This window comes from Manduca sexta, chromosome 28, assembly GCF_014839805.1.
Source record: "Manduca sexta isolate Smith_Timp_Sample1 chromosome 28, JHU_Msex_v1.0, whole genome shotgun sequence".
Taxonomy (NCBI): Eukaryota; Metazoa; Arthropoda; class Insecta; order Lepidoptera; family Sphingidae; genus Manduca; species Manduca sexta.
The window spans coordinates 17,969,450-17,989,973 of record NC_051142.1 but is presented as its reverse complement, the minus strand read 5'-3'; the positions used below and the strand labels follow the sequence as shown (position 1 = coordinate 17,989,973).

General features: G+C 37.9%; 1 protein-coding gene across 7 annotated transcripts in view; it reads left to right on the top strand.

Moving 5' to 3' along the window:
* LOC115447044 (tau-tubulin kinase homolog Asator) overlaps positions 1-20,524 on the top strand; it is a 65,120-nt gene that overhangs the window by 36,419 nt on the left and 8,177 nt on the right. For 2 of the 7 annotated variants that reach the window (XM_030173955.2, XM_030173959.2), the window contains 18 exons: positions 6,742-6,812; positions 7,483-7,568; positions 9,627-9,688; positions 10,137-10,272; positions 10,556-10,706; positions 12,051-12,192; positions 12,476-12,548; positions 12,712-12,841; positions 14,135-14,274; positions 16,545-16,742; positions 17,281-17,361; positions 17,633-17,773; positions 17,925-18,005; positions 18,144-18,234; positions 18,507-18,599; positions 18,935-19,012; positions 19,744-19,832; positions 20,296-20,397. In XM_030173955.2, the coding sequence (XP_030029815.2) occupies positions 6,742-6,812; positions 7,483-7,568; positions 9,627-9,688; positions 10,137-10,272; positions 10,556-10,706; positions 12,051-12,192; positions 12,476-12,548; positions 12,712-12,841; positions 14,135-14,274; positions 16,545-16,742; positions 17,281-17,361; positions 17,633-17,773; positions 17,925-18,005; positions 18,144-18,234; positions 18,507-18,599; positions 18,935-19,012; positions 19,744-19,832; positions 20,296-20,397 (1,945 nt within the window). Of the gene's footprint in view, positions 1-6,741; positions 6,813-7,482; positions 7,569-9,082; positions 9,336-9,614; positions 9,689-10,136; positions 10,273-10,555; positions 10,707-12,050; positions 12,193-12,475; positions 12,549-12,711; positions 12,842-14,134; positions 14,275-16,544; positions 16,743-17,280; positions 17,362-17,632; positions 17,774-17,924; positions 18,006-18,143; positions 18,235-18,506; positions 18,600-18,934; positions 19,013-19,743; positions 19,833-20,295; positions 20,398-20,524 lie in introns of those variants that run through there. The other 5 variants (XM_030173953.2, XM_037444391.1, XM_030173960.2 and 2 more) reach the window with 4 other exon arrangements.

The window sequence follows — 20,524 nt, the reverse complement described above, 5'->3', positions numbered from 1 at the left end:
ATTTACAAATTGGAGCTGGAGTTGGTCAGCCATTTTTGCGATTGCTTTAAGAATATAGTTGCATTAAGATTTAAATAGAAATGTTTTTATGTAGGTTACGTCGCCTGAGAAGTGTTTTAAAAACACCAAAACTAAACTCAGAGATAGTCTGAATTGTAATTTAGTAAAACATTAAGCCACGGTATAGTTTTGTCATCAGCATGTAGTCTACTTGATCGTAATACCACTATCCCAGAAAACTGAAGAAGCTACAGCTTTTTGGTCAGTGTCGTGGGGACGGCTTCAGATTAGTTGGAGTTCAACCAATCCTATATGAATTCTCTGTCACCTAGAGTCTAGACAATCAACCCACGTTTCTCCATTTTTTTTTTAATATTCGTCCGCTTTGCCGCAGACGCTTCACTTCCTAATTAAGTTTCACAGGCTTAAAAAAATCTTATTTGGAATAAAAATAAATCATATCTATCTTCATCATATTTCAAATTAACTACCTACTAGGATTGCTACTCCTTCGGCAAAATTACATAAATTGGTCGGGACTTGGTTTATGGAAGGAAAGCCACTGCACATTACTTAGTAACTACCGCATAAAAAGTTACCTTCCCGCAGGTGACTAATGACCATCAGCTCTATATGGGTCGCACGTCAGCCCGGGCGGACTAATGGTAAGATTCAGGGAATGTCATAATGTACGTAACAGCTGCAATGCTGTATCGGCTAGATTATATACAAAAAATGTGCCACTAACTTAATAACCGCTGCGGGCTTTAAAGTGACGTTGATTCATTGAAATTAGAAATTCGTTAGTTGATGTCATTTGTTTTCAGTGGTACAAGTAATCTACACTTTACTTACAGCTGAAAGTAATAGAAGATGCAAGTTGCTATATTTGAATCGATGCCCAAATAAACCAATGAGAATAAGGCATCGGTAAGAATGTTGAAAACTTTGTTCTGATTAGTCCATTTTCTCGATCGCTCCAGAGGTAGCGATTGAGTTCGTTTACTGAAATTGACCCGTAATAATATTCTGTATTCTATCAATTTTATGAAGAGGTAAATTTTGGACCTAAATTTTAGTAAGGTTTTATTTGCAGTCTGAATCCTATAAAATTTCTTAGTATTAGAAATACAATGGCCCGTGTAACTAAGGTTATACTTCTTGCACTCGAAGTTCCTTCTTTACATAATTTGACATTCGATAATATAACTCCAGTTAAGTTGATGCTTGGTTTGATGGTTATTATAAGGCCCGTAACTTCTAGATTTCGTTGGGGACGCTTCTTACGAACTCTATATCATTATGGTTCGAAAAAATGCGGTCACATCAAGCGCTCGAAGGACACGGCATGAGACTAATGGAACTGCGAAACTACTCGCCCAATGATTAATCACATCGTATGTTGTATACCTTTTAAGTAGTACGGTAACGGTTTCCGTTTTTCTTGAGGAATTCGTCGCATGTAGGAACGAATTCTTTATATTACAGAATAAGATTCGGTTTAAAATAATAATGATATTTGTCTTCTGTTTCGACGTTTACTTTGTTAAAATGTACAACAGATCTGTGCCTAGCAGTGGGATAGCGTATACTGTAAATATTTTATTGTTGTTTCTTAACAACTGACGATGAGACGATTCACCTAGCGACGGTAAGGTCCACGATTTTCCATCTTCATGGACAGTTACACTGCCAAAATTTCGAATTACAAATTTTTATATGACTATGCTCGCCATACTAGAGATATCTCATAATGCCTCTGAAACACTCCCACCTAGCAAGCAAGACCAACTTGTAAATAATAAAGTTTATGAGGCATGCACAGAGAACAGGCCTTGCATGAACCTAAATTATATGGCATTGTAGGCCTTCTCATTATTGGCATACTTTAGTTCAACTTTGACCTAATGGTGGGAATAAGCGGCTTACGCTGTATTGCAGATTTTATGGTTTGACATTGAATTTGTATTTCTTTCGAGCCATGATTGCCTGGTACTCAACCTAAATGTGCACGTTTTTATGCGGCTAAATAACGAGACGAGCAGCTCGCTTGCGGTGGGTATAAAATTATAAAATTTTATACAAAAAAATCCTTATAAGTAGTAAAGTAATAAAATGTTGATGAACGCCACTGAGATATCTACAGGAGAGGATCCTCTAGGACAGTAACTGAGATATTTCGTTGGGAAATCCCATAGAAAATATTTAAATGCATAGTCAAATTACTTGATAAAGTCAGAGATGCCTGTTTCAGGTCAGGAATCGAATCTTCGACCTTCGCGTCGCCAATTCTGATCAGTTCTTCGTTAATAATAAATCCAATAGCTATCCCTTGATCAATATCGAAAATAAGCCAATCAAATAAGTAATATGTGAGCGAGACAGATTTTATTGTGATTGGTCAATTTCCCCTATCGATCAAAGGTTACCGGTCAAGATCCTTTATTAAATTTGGATGTAAGTGTGTAAAACTTTGGGACACATTTTATCACGTCCATTGAGAATATTGCTCATAAAAGTGTAATTGCTTTCCAGAACTGGCGTGAGTAAGAGGCGTCGTGGTTTAATGACTTGGACCACGAAGTATTAACCGTTGCGGTACCAGACGGTGGGTCAACGTTTTTAGGGCCTTTTCTGTGTTCTCTAGGATTAATACCAAATTTCATGTAAAAAAAGTTGTTAAGTAAAATGCTCATAATATGTTATACAAGATTCTACAATTAATTGCGGTTGTAAAAGAGCTACAGGACTCTAAACGGTAACTGTTTCGAAGTGTCTATGTTTAATATTATCGTCAAGAAATTCAACTGCAAAGTACTGTATGACACTGTACTGCGCTAGCCACGCTAAGTTGTTATACGTAAAGGTTCATAACGTACAGTAGTTAAAACTCTTGTTCATCACACTGGACAGCAAAAAAGTCTCTGGACATCAATTGTTCTGGGTCTTGGACCATCTCTGTTTAGGGAGATGGTCCAAGTTTAGTCATTATAGGCCTATAGAGGGGTTCATCAACCAAAAGGTCCGTAACCTGTTGACGGCTTTCGTGTCAGATAAAGTACGAGCTGACGAGGCGGCGCGAATTAACTGGTGACACGCGAGTCGAACCTCTGACCCGCGCGACCTTGGCACAGTTAGCGTCGCGCTGCCCGGTGTGCGTTCATCTGGCGCGACATGGACACGCTTTGCTTATGAGGGCGGGTGATGCGAAATGGAGGTAAGGTTACGCTTGCATCTTTAAACGGGGGTAGGTAGAGAGTACAACTTATTGGCTGCATTTCGTTAGCAAAATATTCGTGAAGCTACTACTACTACTAGCTACCGATACTTAACTGTTACCGATACTACCGGTGCTTACATAATCTCATATTACCACTCAACACATGTGTTTTTCAATTTTATAACTGTTGGAGTTTAGCGCATTCATTAAATCTCAGATTACCGGGAAATGTGTTATTCTATTTTACTTCACCCGCGAGATAATTGATGTGTTCCGGTTTAAAGGGCCTTGTTTGCAATCATTAATGCGCCGTATTTAAAAAAAAGTTACGATTTTTTCTGCATCATTGTATCCGTTACAATTGAATTTTCATATTTAAATTTAATTTTATTACTGATAGAGTTGTCCCCATAGAGGTCTAAGTTATGGTAAACCATTAGCATCAAAAAAGAGGGGTTGACGCCAACCACACGCGGGCTGTGTGCCAAATTGTGCGTGTAAACATGCGCCGACCCCACACAGTGGGCCAAGGCCGGGGAGATGACATGAGAGACGTGTGTCTTATTTCCTGTATTTGACACGCTATTAACTGAGCTTCGCCTTGTTGGACTTGTATGGACTCTGCAGGGAAATGCGCTACGACTGCTTCGGGATTAACAGTCACACTGCTTTTTCTGATTAGAATAATAGTCCATATTATCATGTAGATTAATTTGCGATAGGCTCTATTTGAAAAATAATTGAAAAATGTATTTGAAAATTCTCAGGGGTGCAAATCTTTTCTGTGGTTAATTCATTTTATTGCCAATTTATTTACTTAACTGATTAGATTGTAAGAGACATCTGACTCCGTTTTCTAAGTTTATGTACACGACTGACCAACCTTCTCAATTTATAATGTTTTCCATCCCGGGCTCAAATGTCAGAGATATAAGATCGCATAATGATGCCGTTTGGTATAGTTTCATGTTCCGTTATTAATAATTATTGATCAAACGACTATATTATTGATATTATTAAGAGGTTATCACTAAAGCTATTAATTTTGCGTGGAAACATTTGGTATAAATGCTATCATGCTTGGAGAACGTTTTTGAGGTAACCAAAGCGATAATGCTAACTGACGAACTATGACTTCGAGAACGCAACGTTGTGTCTACGCAAAGAAATATAATTGAACTATGACAGAAACCCACAGCTGTCATTGGTGGCTATAGAAGCATGAAACTTTAGGAATTTCTCATGAGCACTAAAGATATTTTCTTAGGAAATTCATCTTCTAAACAATTAATTACTATCGCAATACGGTATGAATCTGTATGAAGACTATCTTAAAACCGTATAACTTTTATTCGCACGAATTCGCACGTAACCTTATTCATAACCATTTGAATATAATTTGGTCTTTCTGGTTATATGTAACTAATTCCAAAAACGGATAAACTAATTTTGAAATAACTTTTATTTCAAGTATATATTATCCCAAAAACTAACTTAAAATGATCATTGATAGTACTTTCTTAGTTATCTTCTTACAATATCATTGCTACTTTAAGGCAGGAGTAAACAAAATGTTTCCTTCACCAACTGGTCCCCGTGCTACCACTCATCAAGATGGTTATCCTCATTCCTTTGGTCCACAATTGTCATGCTTTGTCCGTTATCGCTGTAGATAACGGCATCCACTCCAAATGAACCATCCGAATTGTATTTATCACAACAATTTGATAAGCCACGTGCTGTGTTTACATAGAGTTCACTGTGTAATAAATGTACTCTCTATTTAATGCCTTTACTGTATTGAGTGGGGTGATTAATTTGTTCTAAGGATCTACATAATCTTAATAATTTTAACTTGTTTTGAAAATGTATTGAATGGATAATTATTGCGTTAAATAACATTCTTTCTAGCACTATTGGCTGAGAAACTGAAGACACCGCGTCAATACAGGGTTGTAACGGTCACAAAGTCGATCGAATCCTTTTTGCAATAGGATTGAAAAATTCCTTGCGCTACCCACATAAGTAAGGGCAGCTATTATTACATTATAAATACTTTTTGCTTATAGCATCCGCGTATAATAGACCTTGAGAATCATTGTTTTAAGTTTCCAAGCGCAGTGCGGTGCACCGTCATTGGTGATACGAAGTTCTGGTTTTTCTGCTAGATATATGTTATGGGTATACGTAGCATAATAATTTCGTACTCTTACTAATTTTCAATCCATTTACCTATACAACCACTAGGGTTTTTCACCCTTACGTTTTCAGAAACAATTCATAAGAATATAGAAATCAAAACACATATTTGTGTAAAACATACCTCGGAGTATTCGTCAATTAAAAAGAGCGCCCACAAAAATAGGGGAAGCGCCCCTAATGTCAGCCTGTACTCTCTCCGATTTTCTATAGACATCGTAAAAATATGTTAATTTTATAAATAAGGGGAAATCGTTATCTTGGTTACCGGATACATCGATATAACTTGCTTATCGAGTTTATCTGCAGTTTGATCTTTGAATTATGACGGGTGTAAAAACATTACGCTAACGTCTAAAGGAGTAAATAGAAATACAATGAATACACTATTGGTGAAGGGTGAAGTTTTCCGAAAGGTAACCCGACACACGTATAGGTACTAATATGCATAAGAGCGGGCTGCAAATCATTCTAATATTTAGATTTTACAAGAAAGGGAAGCTGGCAGAAATCTTGTTATATGGGCTCTTCGCTACTAGAATACACCGAGGTGTTAAATAAAATACACTGCCATTTCTAGGTGTGCTGCATGCATATATAGCGGCCAGGTTTTAATATTGATAGTTTTAGTACTGAGCTGTACGAAAATTAACATCCAATGTTTTGACTAGCCGCTGCGACTAGTGCAGTGTAGTCCAATGCACATAGTGATTCGTAGTTTCATGTCGCTACTGTTTGTACGAAGAATATAATGATGCTCACCGTCAAGCAAACTATCTACTTTTTCATCCTAAAGTTAATAGTTACAAATGAAAACTTACTGTTTGCCGGCATGTGTATGTTGCGTGCGTTTATTTATGGTTCTATAATATTTAGTCTATATGTAATTGTTTAGAATCGACACGACTCCGGTTCAATGATAATTGCAGCTATAACAATCAATTAATTTGGCCCAAATAGATATCGGTTTTATTTATGCGTTCGTGATAAACGAGTTATTGGTGTAGCGGTTTTGGGGTCTTTAGGGGTCGATGGGAAGAACGGGGACAACAGATCCTTAAAAGTTCCAGGAAAAGCTTGGATAGTTAGAAAGAAAAGATCAATTTATAAAGGCAATCTTGTTATGCAAATAAATGCTCCCAAAATAGACATGATCCTCACCTCGGTAAAGACGAGTTTTGCTTCGTGTAAACAACAGAAGACTACGATACCTACACGCAAAGTACAAAAAACTAGTTAATCCATCTGAAGTACTTCGCGATCTCTCGCTACTAAACCAGGTAAACACTTTGGAGTATTAAATGATTGTTCCCTTGTTGCAGGGAGCAGGAGCCGACTTGCGAGAGGGAGAACCCTTTCAAGCAGCAAGCGCCGCATCAATCTAACAGATCAGGTACGCTTCAATCTAATATTTTATAAGTGATGAGATGATCAGGCGTCATATTATTGATGACTGTAAACTCCTAACATGGCCGTGCCGCATTTGTAAAATTAACATGGAATGGTATTCGGTATGCCAATTTCAGTTTTCATAAACGCGATGAGTTGCGTTACATGCTTTTTATGAACTGTCTAAATACCATGAGACATAGGGTATCAGGAACCTGGTTGTTCGCTTAATAGTAAACACGTCTTGAATTAACCCAGCGTTGCAGTGCACTACGCTCGTAATAAGTGTTAAGTAAATTCCTATAATTGAATGCTAAATACACCTTATTGTCACAACATACAGTCGTCTGTTGCGACGTGCGCACTGGGTGATTGTAAAAAACTCGCCGAATAACTTGTCCTTGATTCAATTTATCGTTTCCGTTAAAATTTGGTTGTAATTTGTATGTATACTGATTAATTATTGATAATCACTTATAATATAATTAGTCCGTATATATTTGAAAACGAAAGCTTAGAATTTATGGGTGTTGTCGTAAGAATGAACTATTTCATGTCCTGACGCTGACATTAAAACGATAAGCATAAATGGCGGCCTTAAAAACAGGTTCGTTATGTTCCTGGTCAGGTTTATACGGTTAGCAATGTGTTACCATTGTTTTTTTTTATTTCAGAATCGTCTTCTTCGTCAGCGGATACCGCCTCGCAGGGCTCTGGCTCGGCGGCGCCGGCGCAGCGGCCGCGTCGACATGAACCACAGGTGAGACGAATTATAATATTGCTCACGGTTTCGCCTGTGTGAAAGATTTTCCGGTATAATAGGTTCGCTATATATTTTAGAAAGTAGCTTATGCCCTGCCCTTCTCAAAATGTTAAACTATCTCTATACCAAATTGCATCGAAATCTGCTGGTTAGTTTTTTTGTTATCGCGTTCACACCTGTTAACACCTGTAAACTCCAAAACCGGGCCTCCATAGCTTACTATCACACAATAAAAGGTTTACTTGTAACGCATTACGCGAACTATTCATAGAATGCGTTGTTACCAAACGAATAAATATATTTTTGTTTAAAATCACGCCAAAAATATATTAACAACTTCCTCGTGAACGTTGTGAATACGTAATGCTAAATCGTAAATGTGTTTGTCGCAGCACTGGCAGAGAGGCGATAATTACATTATACCCGCGCCGTCTCTATAGGCTATGGAAATAACTTAGGGTTGGCAGGAAAATAACTGGATACCAAACAAGACAATTCCGGCATCTGTAATATTAAAATAAGAATATTTTTTCGTAGCGTACAAATAACCGTAAAACGCTACGAAACAATAAATGATCAAATTCCGTTCATGATGAAAAAAATGATGAAATGATACATTTTTATCTAGGTGCGAATGAAATCCGCAACCTCTTGTTTCCCGTTGTACTGCGGACGCTGATAAGAAACCTAAATGATATTCTGGATAACCTATAAATGTGACCTGAAATGCTTTTGCCGACTTTTAGAACTTTTCTTTGGATAAAATAGATAAACATTGCGACACCATGGTGTGTCTAATGGAAAAATATGGTTTTCCGGTGTGTTTTCCGGTCACTCAAAAGCTTTTTGTATATAACGTCATGTAGGTTGTGATTTATGTCCTTTCATGTCGCAATTTCTCTGTAGGTAATATGTTCTTTATAGAAGATTAGGTAATTTAGTATTTACAAAAGTTTAAAATTGCTTGGAAAATTTTTAAATAACTGCCCAGGTTGAAGCATATATTTGAATACGCCCTTATTAATTTTTACTCACTTTAATGCAAAACATGGGGGAAACTTCCCATTAGAGAGTTCATAATTTCGAGTTTGAAGTCTACCAATCGTAAAAATCTCATAGACTCTAATATCAAGGTACTATCATATAATATTCAACGCCAGTATAAGCTTTTATTGTGTATGCAAAGTAATATGTATGTGACGGTAGAATTCCATTATCCATTGCTTTTATCACAAAAATTCCGGACGTGCTAAAATTTCCAACCCATTGCGGTCAAAGTGAAATTCCGAACGGTGAATTCCGGTGTTGAGCCAACCCTAATTTCATACGCGTACTATTGTAGATACATTGTGAAGACCGACAGTCATTTGTACATTCATGTAGCGGTCAGTTTATCCGTGATATATAAGTAAAAGATTGACAAGCTGGTCAAAATATAAAAAATTAATAGGTTTTGTTTGGTACTAAAACTTATATTATTTTTATAGGCCGTGTCATTATTTTTTTTTTGGCGAATTTCCCGGATTTATGTATTAAATACACATTGTGCAGTGTTTCATTGACATTAGTGCACTTGAAAATAGATTATTTTATGAGAAGGATCAATGGTGTCGAATATGTTTTGCATCCAACTGGATAGTGTACGCATGGTGTACTACCTACTGTGAACTTCTAGTGCAATTAATACTTAACTACGATAAAAGTATTATAATGAAATCCATGGAACAAACCGTATTGCAGATTCTGCAATGTGTTACAAAAATGGTGAGTTATTTTAAAAGTAGAAATTACGTAAAATTGCACGAATGTCTTCTTAATTGTTATGGAACTCAGTTATGCAGTTTTTGTTACGATATTTTCCATCGCCGTTAAAGCGAGGGTATAGTTACTCACGATGTAAAAGGAATTTGGAAAAGTCAGGAGTATATCTTCTTACTGTAGATTTAAAACTGTAGTCCTCGGGTCTCGGTAGTAACTTTCACTTACCAATACTCGGTCAATACAGTTATGTCTATCATAGCATGCCATCGAATAATAAGTTAGTTGTTGTTCCAGAGGGAAGAGCGGCGAGAGCAAGCCGCCAGCACTCCGAGAGTACAACCTAACCCGCTATTGAGGTAATTGATACAAACTCTATTCTGTATTATTGTGATCTTTCACTCACTGAAGTAGTGATTAATAATAGTCATTGTTCAGCTAAACGCGAACACTTATTTGGTATTATATTTACTTACAAAATATATTGTATCTAGACTGTTAGAGGCTATTTGTTTTTTTTTTACTGCCTCGATGTAATCCGTACGCGACCTGAGTAAGAGTATCGCACTCACTCTCTCACCGGACTATGAGAGTGAAGGAACAGAGAGTGCTTGTGTATTGCACACACGCTTGTGCACTATAATATATCCAGCGTACACAACTGATCTTCGTTGAGATTGTTATTTTCCCATATATTATTTTAATGACTCACCTATATTTATTTATTTTAATAAATACCCTCGTGGCATATGCATATAAATAGTGATGCAGCTGCGTGTAGAGTATAGAAGCCGTGTATGTGTGTAGATCCCGCACGCTCCCGAACTTCGGCGGTCGAGCGTCGCGGTCGGGCTCGCGCGACACCTCGCGCCGCGCGCACCACATCACCATGGCCTCCGAGGACCTGCTGCAGCCCGGACACGTCGTCAAGGAACGATGGAAGGTCAGCTCACAATGTCAACTCAATCTAATATAGATACACTGACGCGATCGAATCATATAATCGCAGAAATAATTCTGCAACGTTAGGTTAGGTTAGAAAACATACAAAATTCTTTTCATATTGTGGAGCTTTAAGTTTTGATAAAACGTAATTATTACCGGAGACTAGCCGGAACAGCGGGACTTGTGACTAACTTCAAACCGACCAAGCTAAAACGACCGGACTCTGTACCCTTCTAAAAAAACTTGAGATTATATTCTTATTAAAAGTATAATTATTGCAGGTGGTAAAGAAGATAGGCGGTGGAGGTTTCGGCGAAATTTACGAGGGTCTGGACCTGGTGACCCAGGAGCAGGTGGCGCTGAAGGTGGAGTCCGCGCGCCAGCCCAAACAGGTGCTCAAGATGGAGGTAGCGGTGCTCAAGAAACTGCAAGGTATTACACGAGCCTTACTCTCATTAACACCGCTGCCGTGCTATAACAATTATATTATTTATACTGTTATTAATGCTTTTAATAATATATAATTATCTTTTATACCTAAAGAATTCCAACTAATCCACAATGTCTCTCGATGGTTGATAATTATAAAAAAAGTGTGTGTGCAATTTACGGATAGCGGAAGTGGAAATTTTGTAAAATAGTCTACGAGTAATTGAAATGGATATAGAGTATCAGGAGTGTTAGGGTAAATGTGAGGGTTATTATTTTTGCATACTTCAACATACTTGCAAAATTAATTAGTGACATTAAAATATTCATATTTACACATAGATTTATGTGTTTGTTTCCTTATCGTGACGCAATTCCGTTTTATTAAGTTTCAAGTCACAACAATTCCAAAGAAGTTTCACTTCAAAATAATAAAAGGATGCAAAAATATAGCATGCAGGCCAGTTGAACGCTGTTTCTTTTTTAAATATTGTGACTCATTTCCGTTTCATCGAGTTTCAAGTTACAACAATTCCAAAGAAGTTTCACTTCAAAATAATAAAAGGATGCAAAATATAGCATGCAGGCCAGTTGAACGCTGTTTCTTTTTCAAATATTGTGACTTATTTCCGTTTCATCGAGTTTCAAGTTACAACAATTCCAAAGAAGTTTCACTTCAAAATAATAAAAGGATGCAAAATATAGCATGCAGGCCAGTTGAACGCTGTTTCTTTTTCAAATATTGTGACTCATTTTCGTTTCATCGAGTTTCAAGTTACAACAATTCCAAAGAAGTTTCACTTCAAAATAATAAAAGGATGCAAAATATAGCATGCAGGCCAGTTGAACGCTGTTTCTTTTTCAAATATTGTGATTTATTTTCGTTTCATCGAGTTTCAAGTTACAACAATTCCAAAGAAGTTTCACTTCAAAATAATAAAAGGATGCAAAATATAGCATGCAGGCCAGTTGAACGCTGTTTCTTTTTCAAATATTGTGACTTATTTTCGTTTCATCGAGTTTCAAGTTACAACAATTCCAAAGAAGTTTCACTTCAAAATAATAAAAGGATGCAAAATATAGCATGCAGGCCAGTTGAACGCTGTTTCTTTTTCAAATATTGTGACTTATTTTCGTTTCATCGAGTTTCAAGTTACAACAATTCCAAAGAAGTTTCACTTCAAAATAATAAAAGGATGCAAAATATAGCATGCAGGCCAGTTGAACGCTGTTTCTTTTTCAAATATTGTGACTCATTTTCGTTTCATCGAGTTTCAAGTTACAACAATTCCAAAGAAGTTTTAGTTATAATTGCCGTGAGCTAAAATAACGTTGTTGTATTCTCAGGCAAGGAGCACGTGTGTCGTTTCATCGGCTGCGGTCGGAACGCGCGGTTCAACTACGTGGTGATGCAGCTGCAGGGACGCAACCTCGCCGAGCTGCGGCGCGCCCAGCCGCGCGGCGCCTTCTCACTCTCCACCACGCTCAGGTACGCTTCGAGTGCTTCTACCGACCGGCACCACCCTGATTGTATTCTGCATTCAAAGACTTATAAAAAAATAAACGCACAACAGTTTGTTCTCGAATTAGAAGGCAGAATTACCAGGGCATCCCATGTGTGTTCAGCTCCATGATGAGATGGGGACAACCCTATCGCCACATCGGGCACAAATTTCAGACTCCGAGCTGATACTCAGCAGAAAAACCCTGTAATATCTCAGAGTGAAAAATTGTTATTTTCATACAATGTGATAAAATCTTTTTCTTTTCAGATTGGGACTACAAATACTCAAAGCTATAGATTCTATACACTCAGTAGGATTCCTGCACAGGGATATTAAACCTGTAAGTATATCTTCTTATTTCTTTTTGGCTTGACAATAATTGACTGAACGCACCGATAGTGATCACAACACACACTCAAACAAATTGAGCACGGAAAAGTAATTCCTTGGTGGTCGCTATCCGGGCCAATACCTGCAGCTAAATTTTGTTGTTATTTATTCAGAGCAACTTCAGTATCGGCCGGCACCCGTCCAACTGTCGCAAGGTGTACATGCTGGACTTCGGCCTGGCGCGCCAGTACACCACCAGCAACGGCCAGGTGCGGCCGCCCAGGGCCGCCGCCGGGTTTAGAGGTGAGACTACGATTTATAATAACCTTTAGCGATGGGTGCCTGGCGTGCCAGATTACACAGAGCAAGCGTATTACGTGACCTCACTAATTCATTTTAGATGGTGTTTGATTTGACGACTTCCTTTATCAATAACTAGCTTTTGCCCGCGGCTCCGCCCGCGTTATAAAGTTTTTCGGGCTAAAGTTTTCCGTTATAAAAGTCACGCTATATATTTTCCCGGGAGCCTATGTTCTTCCCAGGGTCTCAAACTGTCTCCATACCAAATTTTATCCTAATACGTTGGGTAGTTTTTGAGTTTAACACGTTCGGGCAGACCGATGCAGCGGGGGACTTTGTTTTATGATATATTTTTGTAGAACTTTTTAAGAGGAACAATCCCGTCATACATTATTGTTGCATAACTTTAACCGTTTACGCAGCGCACGCAACAGAAGCTCTCAAAACTAATAAATTGTCCCCGTTTTTTTTGCATCATGTTTCATTACTGCTCCGCTCCTATTGGTTATAGCGTGACGATATATAACCTATAGCACTCCAGGAACAAAGGGCTATCCAACACAAAAATATTTTTTCAGTTCGAACCGGTAGTTCCTGAGATTAGCGATTACTGCTCCGCTCCTATTGGGCATATCGTGTTGATATATATAGCCTATAGCATTCCAGGAACAAAGGGCTATCCAACACAAAAAGAATTATTCAGTTCAAACTCCTAGTTTCTGAGATTAGCCGTTAGTGCTCTGCTCCTATTGGTCATAGCGTGATGATATATAGCCTATAGCACTTCACGAACAAAGGGCTATCCAATACAAAATGATTTTTTTAGTTCGAACCTGTAGTTCCTGAGATTAGCCATTACTGCTCCGCTCCTACTGGGTATAGCGTGATGATATATAGCCTATAGCACTCCACAAACAAAGGGCTATCCAACGCAAAAAGAATTTTTCAGTTCGGACCGATAGTTCCTGAGATTAGGCATTACTGCTCCGCTCCTATTGAGTATAGCGTGATGATATATAGCCTATAGCACTCCACGAACATAGGGCTATCCAACGCAAAAAGATTTTTTCAGTTTGGACCAGTAGTTCCTGAGATTAGCGCGTTCAAACAAACAAACAAACAAACAAACTCTTCAGCTTTATATAATAGTATAGATATAGACTGAAACTCTGGCATGCCAGATCCACAATCAATATAAGAAAGTATATTTTTGTGGCCACTATCTTAGCTGTAATATTGTTTTTAGTGACCTTTTAAACCTAAGCCTTAAAATACATGACGAACATTGTGTTCTAGGCACGGTCCGCTACGCGTCCATAAACGCCCACAAGAACAAAGAGATGGGCCGCCACGACGACCTGTGGTCGCTCTTCTACATGCTGGTCGAGTTTGTCAACGGACAGCTGCCGTGGAGGAAGATTAAGGATAAGGAGCAGGTGGGTCTACACATCCTCATGTTTGGTGTAATGATTTCATAAGGTTAAAAGTAAATTTTACTGTATTCACTCTGTGTATGTATAAACAAACTAACTCAGTACAAAATGTAATTGTATGGATTGTCATTATACTTTAGGATAGTTATAATTGCCACAGTCTTTCTTATATTGCCTAGAGATTTTATTTTTATTTTATTTTTATTTTTAATGGGTTCACAAACAATTGTTACACTAATGAAAATACAAAAATACATTTACAAAATACAAAAGTAAATAATTAAACTAAGTGCACAATATAAAAAAGCGAACACTTCATGCAAATAAAGAAAGAGGACGTTTCGCCCAAAAAAAAAAAAAAAAAAGCAGAAAGATTACTACAAACATAAATAAATAATAATAACTTGTGAACAATGTTCATAACCTAACGTTACAAAAAAATAATAATTTTTACGTTATATTTAGTATGTATATTAATTGCACTACATAGCTACGTATTTCTAAGGTGTTTTAATTGCCTTTTAAATGTAAGTAGATTTGTGCCAATCAGATCAATCTTACTAGAATGGTTATTGTAGGTATTACATAATCTTGAGATAGGCGAATTTGATCCATATGCAGTTCTACGAAAAGGTGGGCCTAGAAGTTTTATTGGATATCTAGGAAGTTTGTGGGGAATTCTGAGATTAATTTTGGCCAGTAAATCTGGGCTGTTTACATTACCATGCAATATTTTAAATAAAAACATAAGTTCCAATAAATCTCGACGCTTTTCTAAAGAGGTAATCCCGAATAATTCTAGCCTTTCAACGTAGCTGACGGTTCCTTTGGCGGCGGGTGTACAATTGGCCAGATAGTTTAAAAAGCGTTTCTGGATGCGTTCCAGTCGTAAACTATGGGTTGCATAGTGAGGACGCCACACAATTACACAATACTCAAGCAGGGAACGAACCAGACTTTCATATAGCAAAATTTTAGTTTTAACTTTACGAAATGTTCTTGCAGTTCTCATAACAAAGCCGAGTATCTTAGAGGCTTTATTTATTATGCAATTGATGTAAGGAAGAAATGTCACTTTTTGGTCAAGGATAATACCCAGATCCCGAATCGAATCAACTCTGGTCAATGCTACGGCATGAAAATTGTAATCAAAGGTGTACAAATGTAATTTTCGCGTGAAAGTAATTTGGGAACATTTTTAATGTTTAATTCCATGTGGTTACAAGCACACCAATCCAAGAACCTGTTTATATCCCTTTGAAGCAACACTGCATCCTGCTGAGATTCCACAACACGTGCAATCTTTAGGTCATCAGCGAAAAGAAAGGGTTGGGTGTTAACAAAGCAATGCGTAACATCATTTATGAAGATATTGAAGAGCAAGGGTCCCAAATGCGAACCCTGTGGTACACCAGAAGTGATATTATACACGTCAGATTTATACCCATTCGCAACAACGTAAAACAGTCTGTCAGTTAAATAGGACTTCAACCATTTTAATAACGAACCACAAATTCCATATACCAACAGCTTTTGTATCAACACACAATGAGAGACTTTGTCGAACGCTTTGGTGAAGTCCATATAGACTACATCAACTTGTTTGTTCGAATCTAATGACTCCATAATGTATTCAATAAATGTCACCAAATTGATACATGTAGATCTGCCTGAAATAAAGCCATGTTGCCGATTTGAGACATATTTCTTGAAGTACTCCTTTAATTTCGGACATATTATTGCTTCAAATACTTTACCTAGGGTTGGAAGAATAGATATCGGTCTATAGTTACTAACCATGTCTTTTGAATCTGCTTTAGGAATTGGCACAACCTTTGCTATTTTCCACTGGTTGGGAAAAATACCAGTCATAAGCGAGGTATTAAAAATTAATTGTAGGGGAGTTGATAGCTCCTTAGCACAATTCACTATAAAATAAGGCGGAACACCATCCGAACCATAACCCTTGGTGACATCCAGTTTTTAAGAGAATTTAAAACTTCCTTTTTTTCAATGTAAATAGAAGAAAAACAAGCTGAATCGTTTTGAATACTAGCTAAATAAGGAGATGTCGCGACAATATTCATGGATTGTATGACAGGATTGTAGACAGAAGAAAAAAAAAGAGATATGCAAGCAATGCTGTATTCCAGTTGGCAAGTCGGTTTAACCAGACCGTACTAGATGACACCAATATATTTTGATAACCAATTTTAGAGCTTATTAATTGATTACATAATGAATAAAGGAATTTAATTTGTCTCGTTCCGCAGGTGGGCCTGATGAAGGAGAAGTACGACCACCGCCTGCTGCTGAAGCACCTGCCGTCGGAGCTGCGCCAGTTCCTGGAGCACGTGCAGCAGCTGGAGTACGCCGACACGCCCGACTACGCCATGCTCACGTCGCTGCTCGAGCGCTGCTGCAAGCGCCGCGGCATCCGCGACACCGACCCCTACGACTGGGAAAAGGATGTGAGTCATCGGTATACTTACTTAGGTTTCTGACGCGTCAGGCTCTTGTATGATTCTGTTGCGTCAGGCTCTTGAATTTTTCTATTTCGTCAGGCTATAGCTTACATTTTGTTACCACGTAAATCTATGACTATGCTATTCACTCACCTGACATGACAGGTTCATATGTTAATATCTATGGTCTACCGTGCTAGGTTTTTTTACTTCACTGTTGTTAGAGTCGTTCTTATTATACAAATTTAAACATCTTGCAGGCATATTTGTTTTGAACAAACGAAAGGATTTTGGTAAGATTTGTATGTTGGGAGAATTTAATTGTGGGTAAAACTTATAGATGTAGGTGTCACATGCAAAATTAATATACCCACATTGGTCACACATTTTAATGTTAATGTGGTTGGTGTCTGTGAAGTCCGTGTGTTGTGTTAGGATTAAAAAACTGCAGCTGACCCCATTGATAGTAATACGATGGTGCTAGTACGCCCTGCAGTCGATATGGGTGGTGTAATGTGATGAGTAACGCTGTGTGTGTGCGCAGGCGGCGGTGTGTCCGGTGCGCGGCCGCGCGGCGCTGCTGCCGGCGCCCGAGCCCGCGCCCGCCGACGCGCCGCCGGAACACGTCAGTACCCACGCCACATACTACACTAACACGCCAATGTCACTTATTGACTTCCCAAGTTATAAGGCTCGGTGCCGCTTGTTACAATAAATAAACATAGATCAACAAAATATTAACCAATTCACAAAACCACAAAATATTGTCTTTCACTTCATCAAAAATTTTATATCAAAATTAAATTTTAATATTTTTAACAAATTATTATTAACAGCTAAGTAAATACCCAAATTAATTTATATTACTAAAAAAATGAAACGTTTTCTCTTTGCAGCAACAGCCCCGTCGGCGTCTGGAGACGGAAGCGACCACGGCGGTCGCGACCGACACGCAGACCAACCTGCAGAAGGAGAAGGCGGTCGAGAAGAGAGTGCAGCCCGCCTCGCCACGGCACGCGCACCACATCAATGGATACGTGAGTCGATAACTCTTACCGCGAATCATAGATGGCACTGTTGACGCATTTTAATGTGAACATTTAAAATAAATTGTCATAATAATACGATATAGCAATAAAAATTTATATGTTATAGGTGGTTCATTTTGGAATTCTTTTGTATCCACAGTCAACTGCAGAAAAGCCTACTCAAGAAAAGGAGCCCGAGACAAGAACCACGCCTGCACCATCGCCTGATAGACATGCCAAGGTATGGACAGGAATATTATATTCTTTGGAAACACTAGTGATTACATCACTGAAAATATTATTGTCGTTGGTGAGTTTTCCTTACGTACTTCGTATAACACGATTATTTCACGTATAGTTATAATAATCCTTGTTACAGGAAACAAGCAACTCAGCAGTAACCGGTACAACTGCCACTCGTCCGGAGAGACAGAGCGTGCCGCCGTGCAAGCCGCGAGCGCCTGCACCCGGTCAGTGCATATTAAGTACACGTGCACTAAAAATGTACTCTGAATCCTATATACTATTGGAATTTTTTTCACGCTTGTATCTTTATTGTAGTTATTTTATTCTATTTCTTTATTCCAGTATTATTTATTATAATACAAGTACAACACTTAAAAAAAATGGTCATACTATCAAAGTTAGATGATCATACTACAGAGCTATTGTAAGTCCATTTGTGAATAGTTGCGAAGAAAATGTTATTCTGGCAATGCTTATGGGTGTTGTATGTGCGCAGGCGGCGGTCCGACGCTGGCGCGGCTGCGCGTGGTGACGGCGCCGCCCACCTGCGTGCAGGACCTGCAGGCTCACAACACCACGCATACGCCAGGTCAGTACAATATATTTCATTTCATATTTCGAAAATAATAATAATAGTAATCCAACTTAAATATACTTACTGGTAGATATTGACAAACACTTAAAATACCCATAGAAACATTAATAGCAACTTGAAGCAGTATAAAATATTATATTTAAGAATATAATATCGAAATATACAAAAATACCTTAAATTAGTACCCGAAAACATACTCTAGTTCTCCTTTAATATGGGTTTAAAATAACATGCTCTGACTAGACAACGTTACCAGACAAAATATGCCAAAACAGTCGAAATTTTGGTAGATTTTTTTTTTCAAAATTCGTTATATTTTCTGTCTTCAGGCGAGGCCATTAGTCCTCGAATAGTGGCCGACGTGGACAGCGTACATTCTGATACGCATTTCAAGAGAGGTAAGAGGGGTTAGTTTCAACAATTATCTAATTAATCGTTAGATGGCGCTATTAACAAAACTTTCGATCATTCACACATTGTCCATCACTGGTGCTATGTAGCCAATAAATATTTTAGGAATTTGTGTTCTTGCAAGTTGATGCAGTGGTAAGAAATTAAGTACTGTGCATTATGTTTATTAAAAAGTACTTCGGGATCTTAGGAAATAATAGACAAAAGATCTGTATTTAAATTTCTTACTCCTGTGTTATAAATAGTCAAAATGAAAACATCGACCACCATCATTCATGTTTCTGATCGCGTCTTGGCTTTAATTCATAGATATTATGTATAATCGTATAATGTTGTACTTCTTCGCTAAATGATAATATTATTTACTAGACAGACGCATGTATTTAGTGACATCATTTTTTAATCATGAGTCACCTTTTTCATCCTTATTTTAATGAGAAAAAAAACCTAGTTTCTTCCACCTTTTTTATGTATTTTTAATAGAGCTTTTTTCGTGTTTTTTATAAAGTAATAAGTATTATCGTTATGTGATAAATGTACTTATTTAATCCAAATAATAACTTCACTGTCGAGTAACTAAAATTACCAAAGAAAAATCTTATTTTAAAAGGAAAAAAAAAACTGTAAATGACATGTGTATAATAAGTTAAATTATTTATCGTACGCCCCATGTGACCTGTATTGCCCCCGTCGCCCGACAGTGGTGTAAGTGTGATGTGTGTCGCAGGCGGCCGCCGCGCCGCCCGCGCCCGCGCCGACCAGAGCTACACACAGTTCGCCGTCATGGACGACGAGAACGTCTCCGCGCTGCAGCAGGTCAGATACGCGTTCACCACACGAAATTTATCGACTAATGAGATGCAGATAACTGCCTATAATCAGACACCTAGCCTGCCATTACAAATATAGACAAGCTTTTGTAGTGTTGCAAAACAAACGACACAGAGGTCCGTGTAGTTTAATTCCTTGATTGTAATTGGTCGACAGACTAATGCGTGAATCACGTGTCAGTCTCTTGACCAATCACAATAAAACAATACTGCTCTCGTGATATGTTCTTTGCCACATTATAAGGGGGCGAACTAACTCCTGAACACGATTTGACCTGGATTAGAATAGGCCATTAGGGCAGTTGTTATGTAAGTTTACGGTTTGTACAAATATTATAATTAGTTAACGTTTTGATAGTTCTCCGCTTACGGTTTAAATAGGAAAGTGTATAGCAGATTAATATTACTTCTAAATTTCAAGGAATTTATATTTTTTGTATTTGTATCAGGTGACAAAAGGCGGTGCTCTCACGTTGGTGTCGCTGTGGAAGTCGCAGTTCGATGATTCCGAGGAGACCACAGACAACGAATGGAAACAGGAACAGTTGCAGGTTGGTATTAGTTATTTTTTAAATTATAATTTGTAGTTGGCGATTTAAGTTTGTTGTGCTTAGGAAAAAGAAATAGAATTTAGTAAACTGAATTTATAAAAAATTGGTATCTGAAATTTTATAGTAA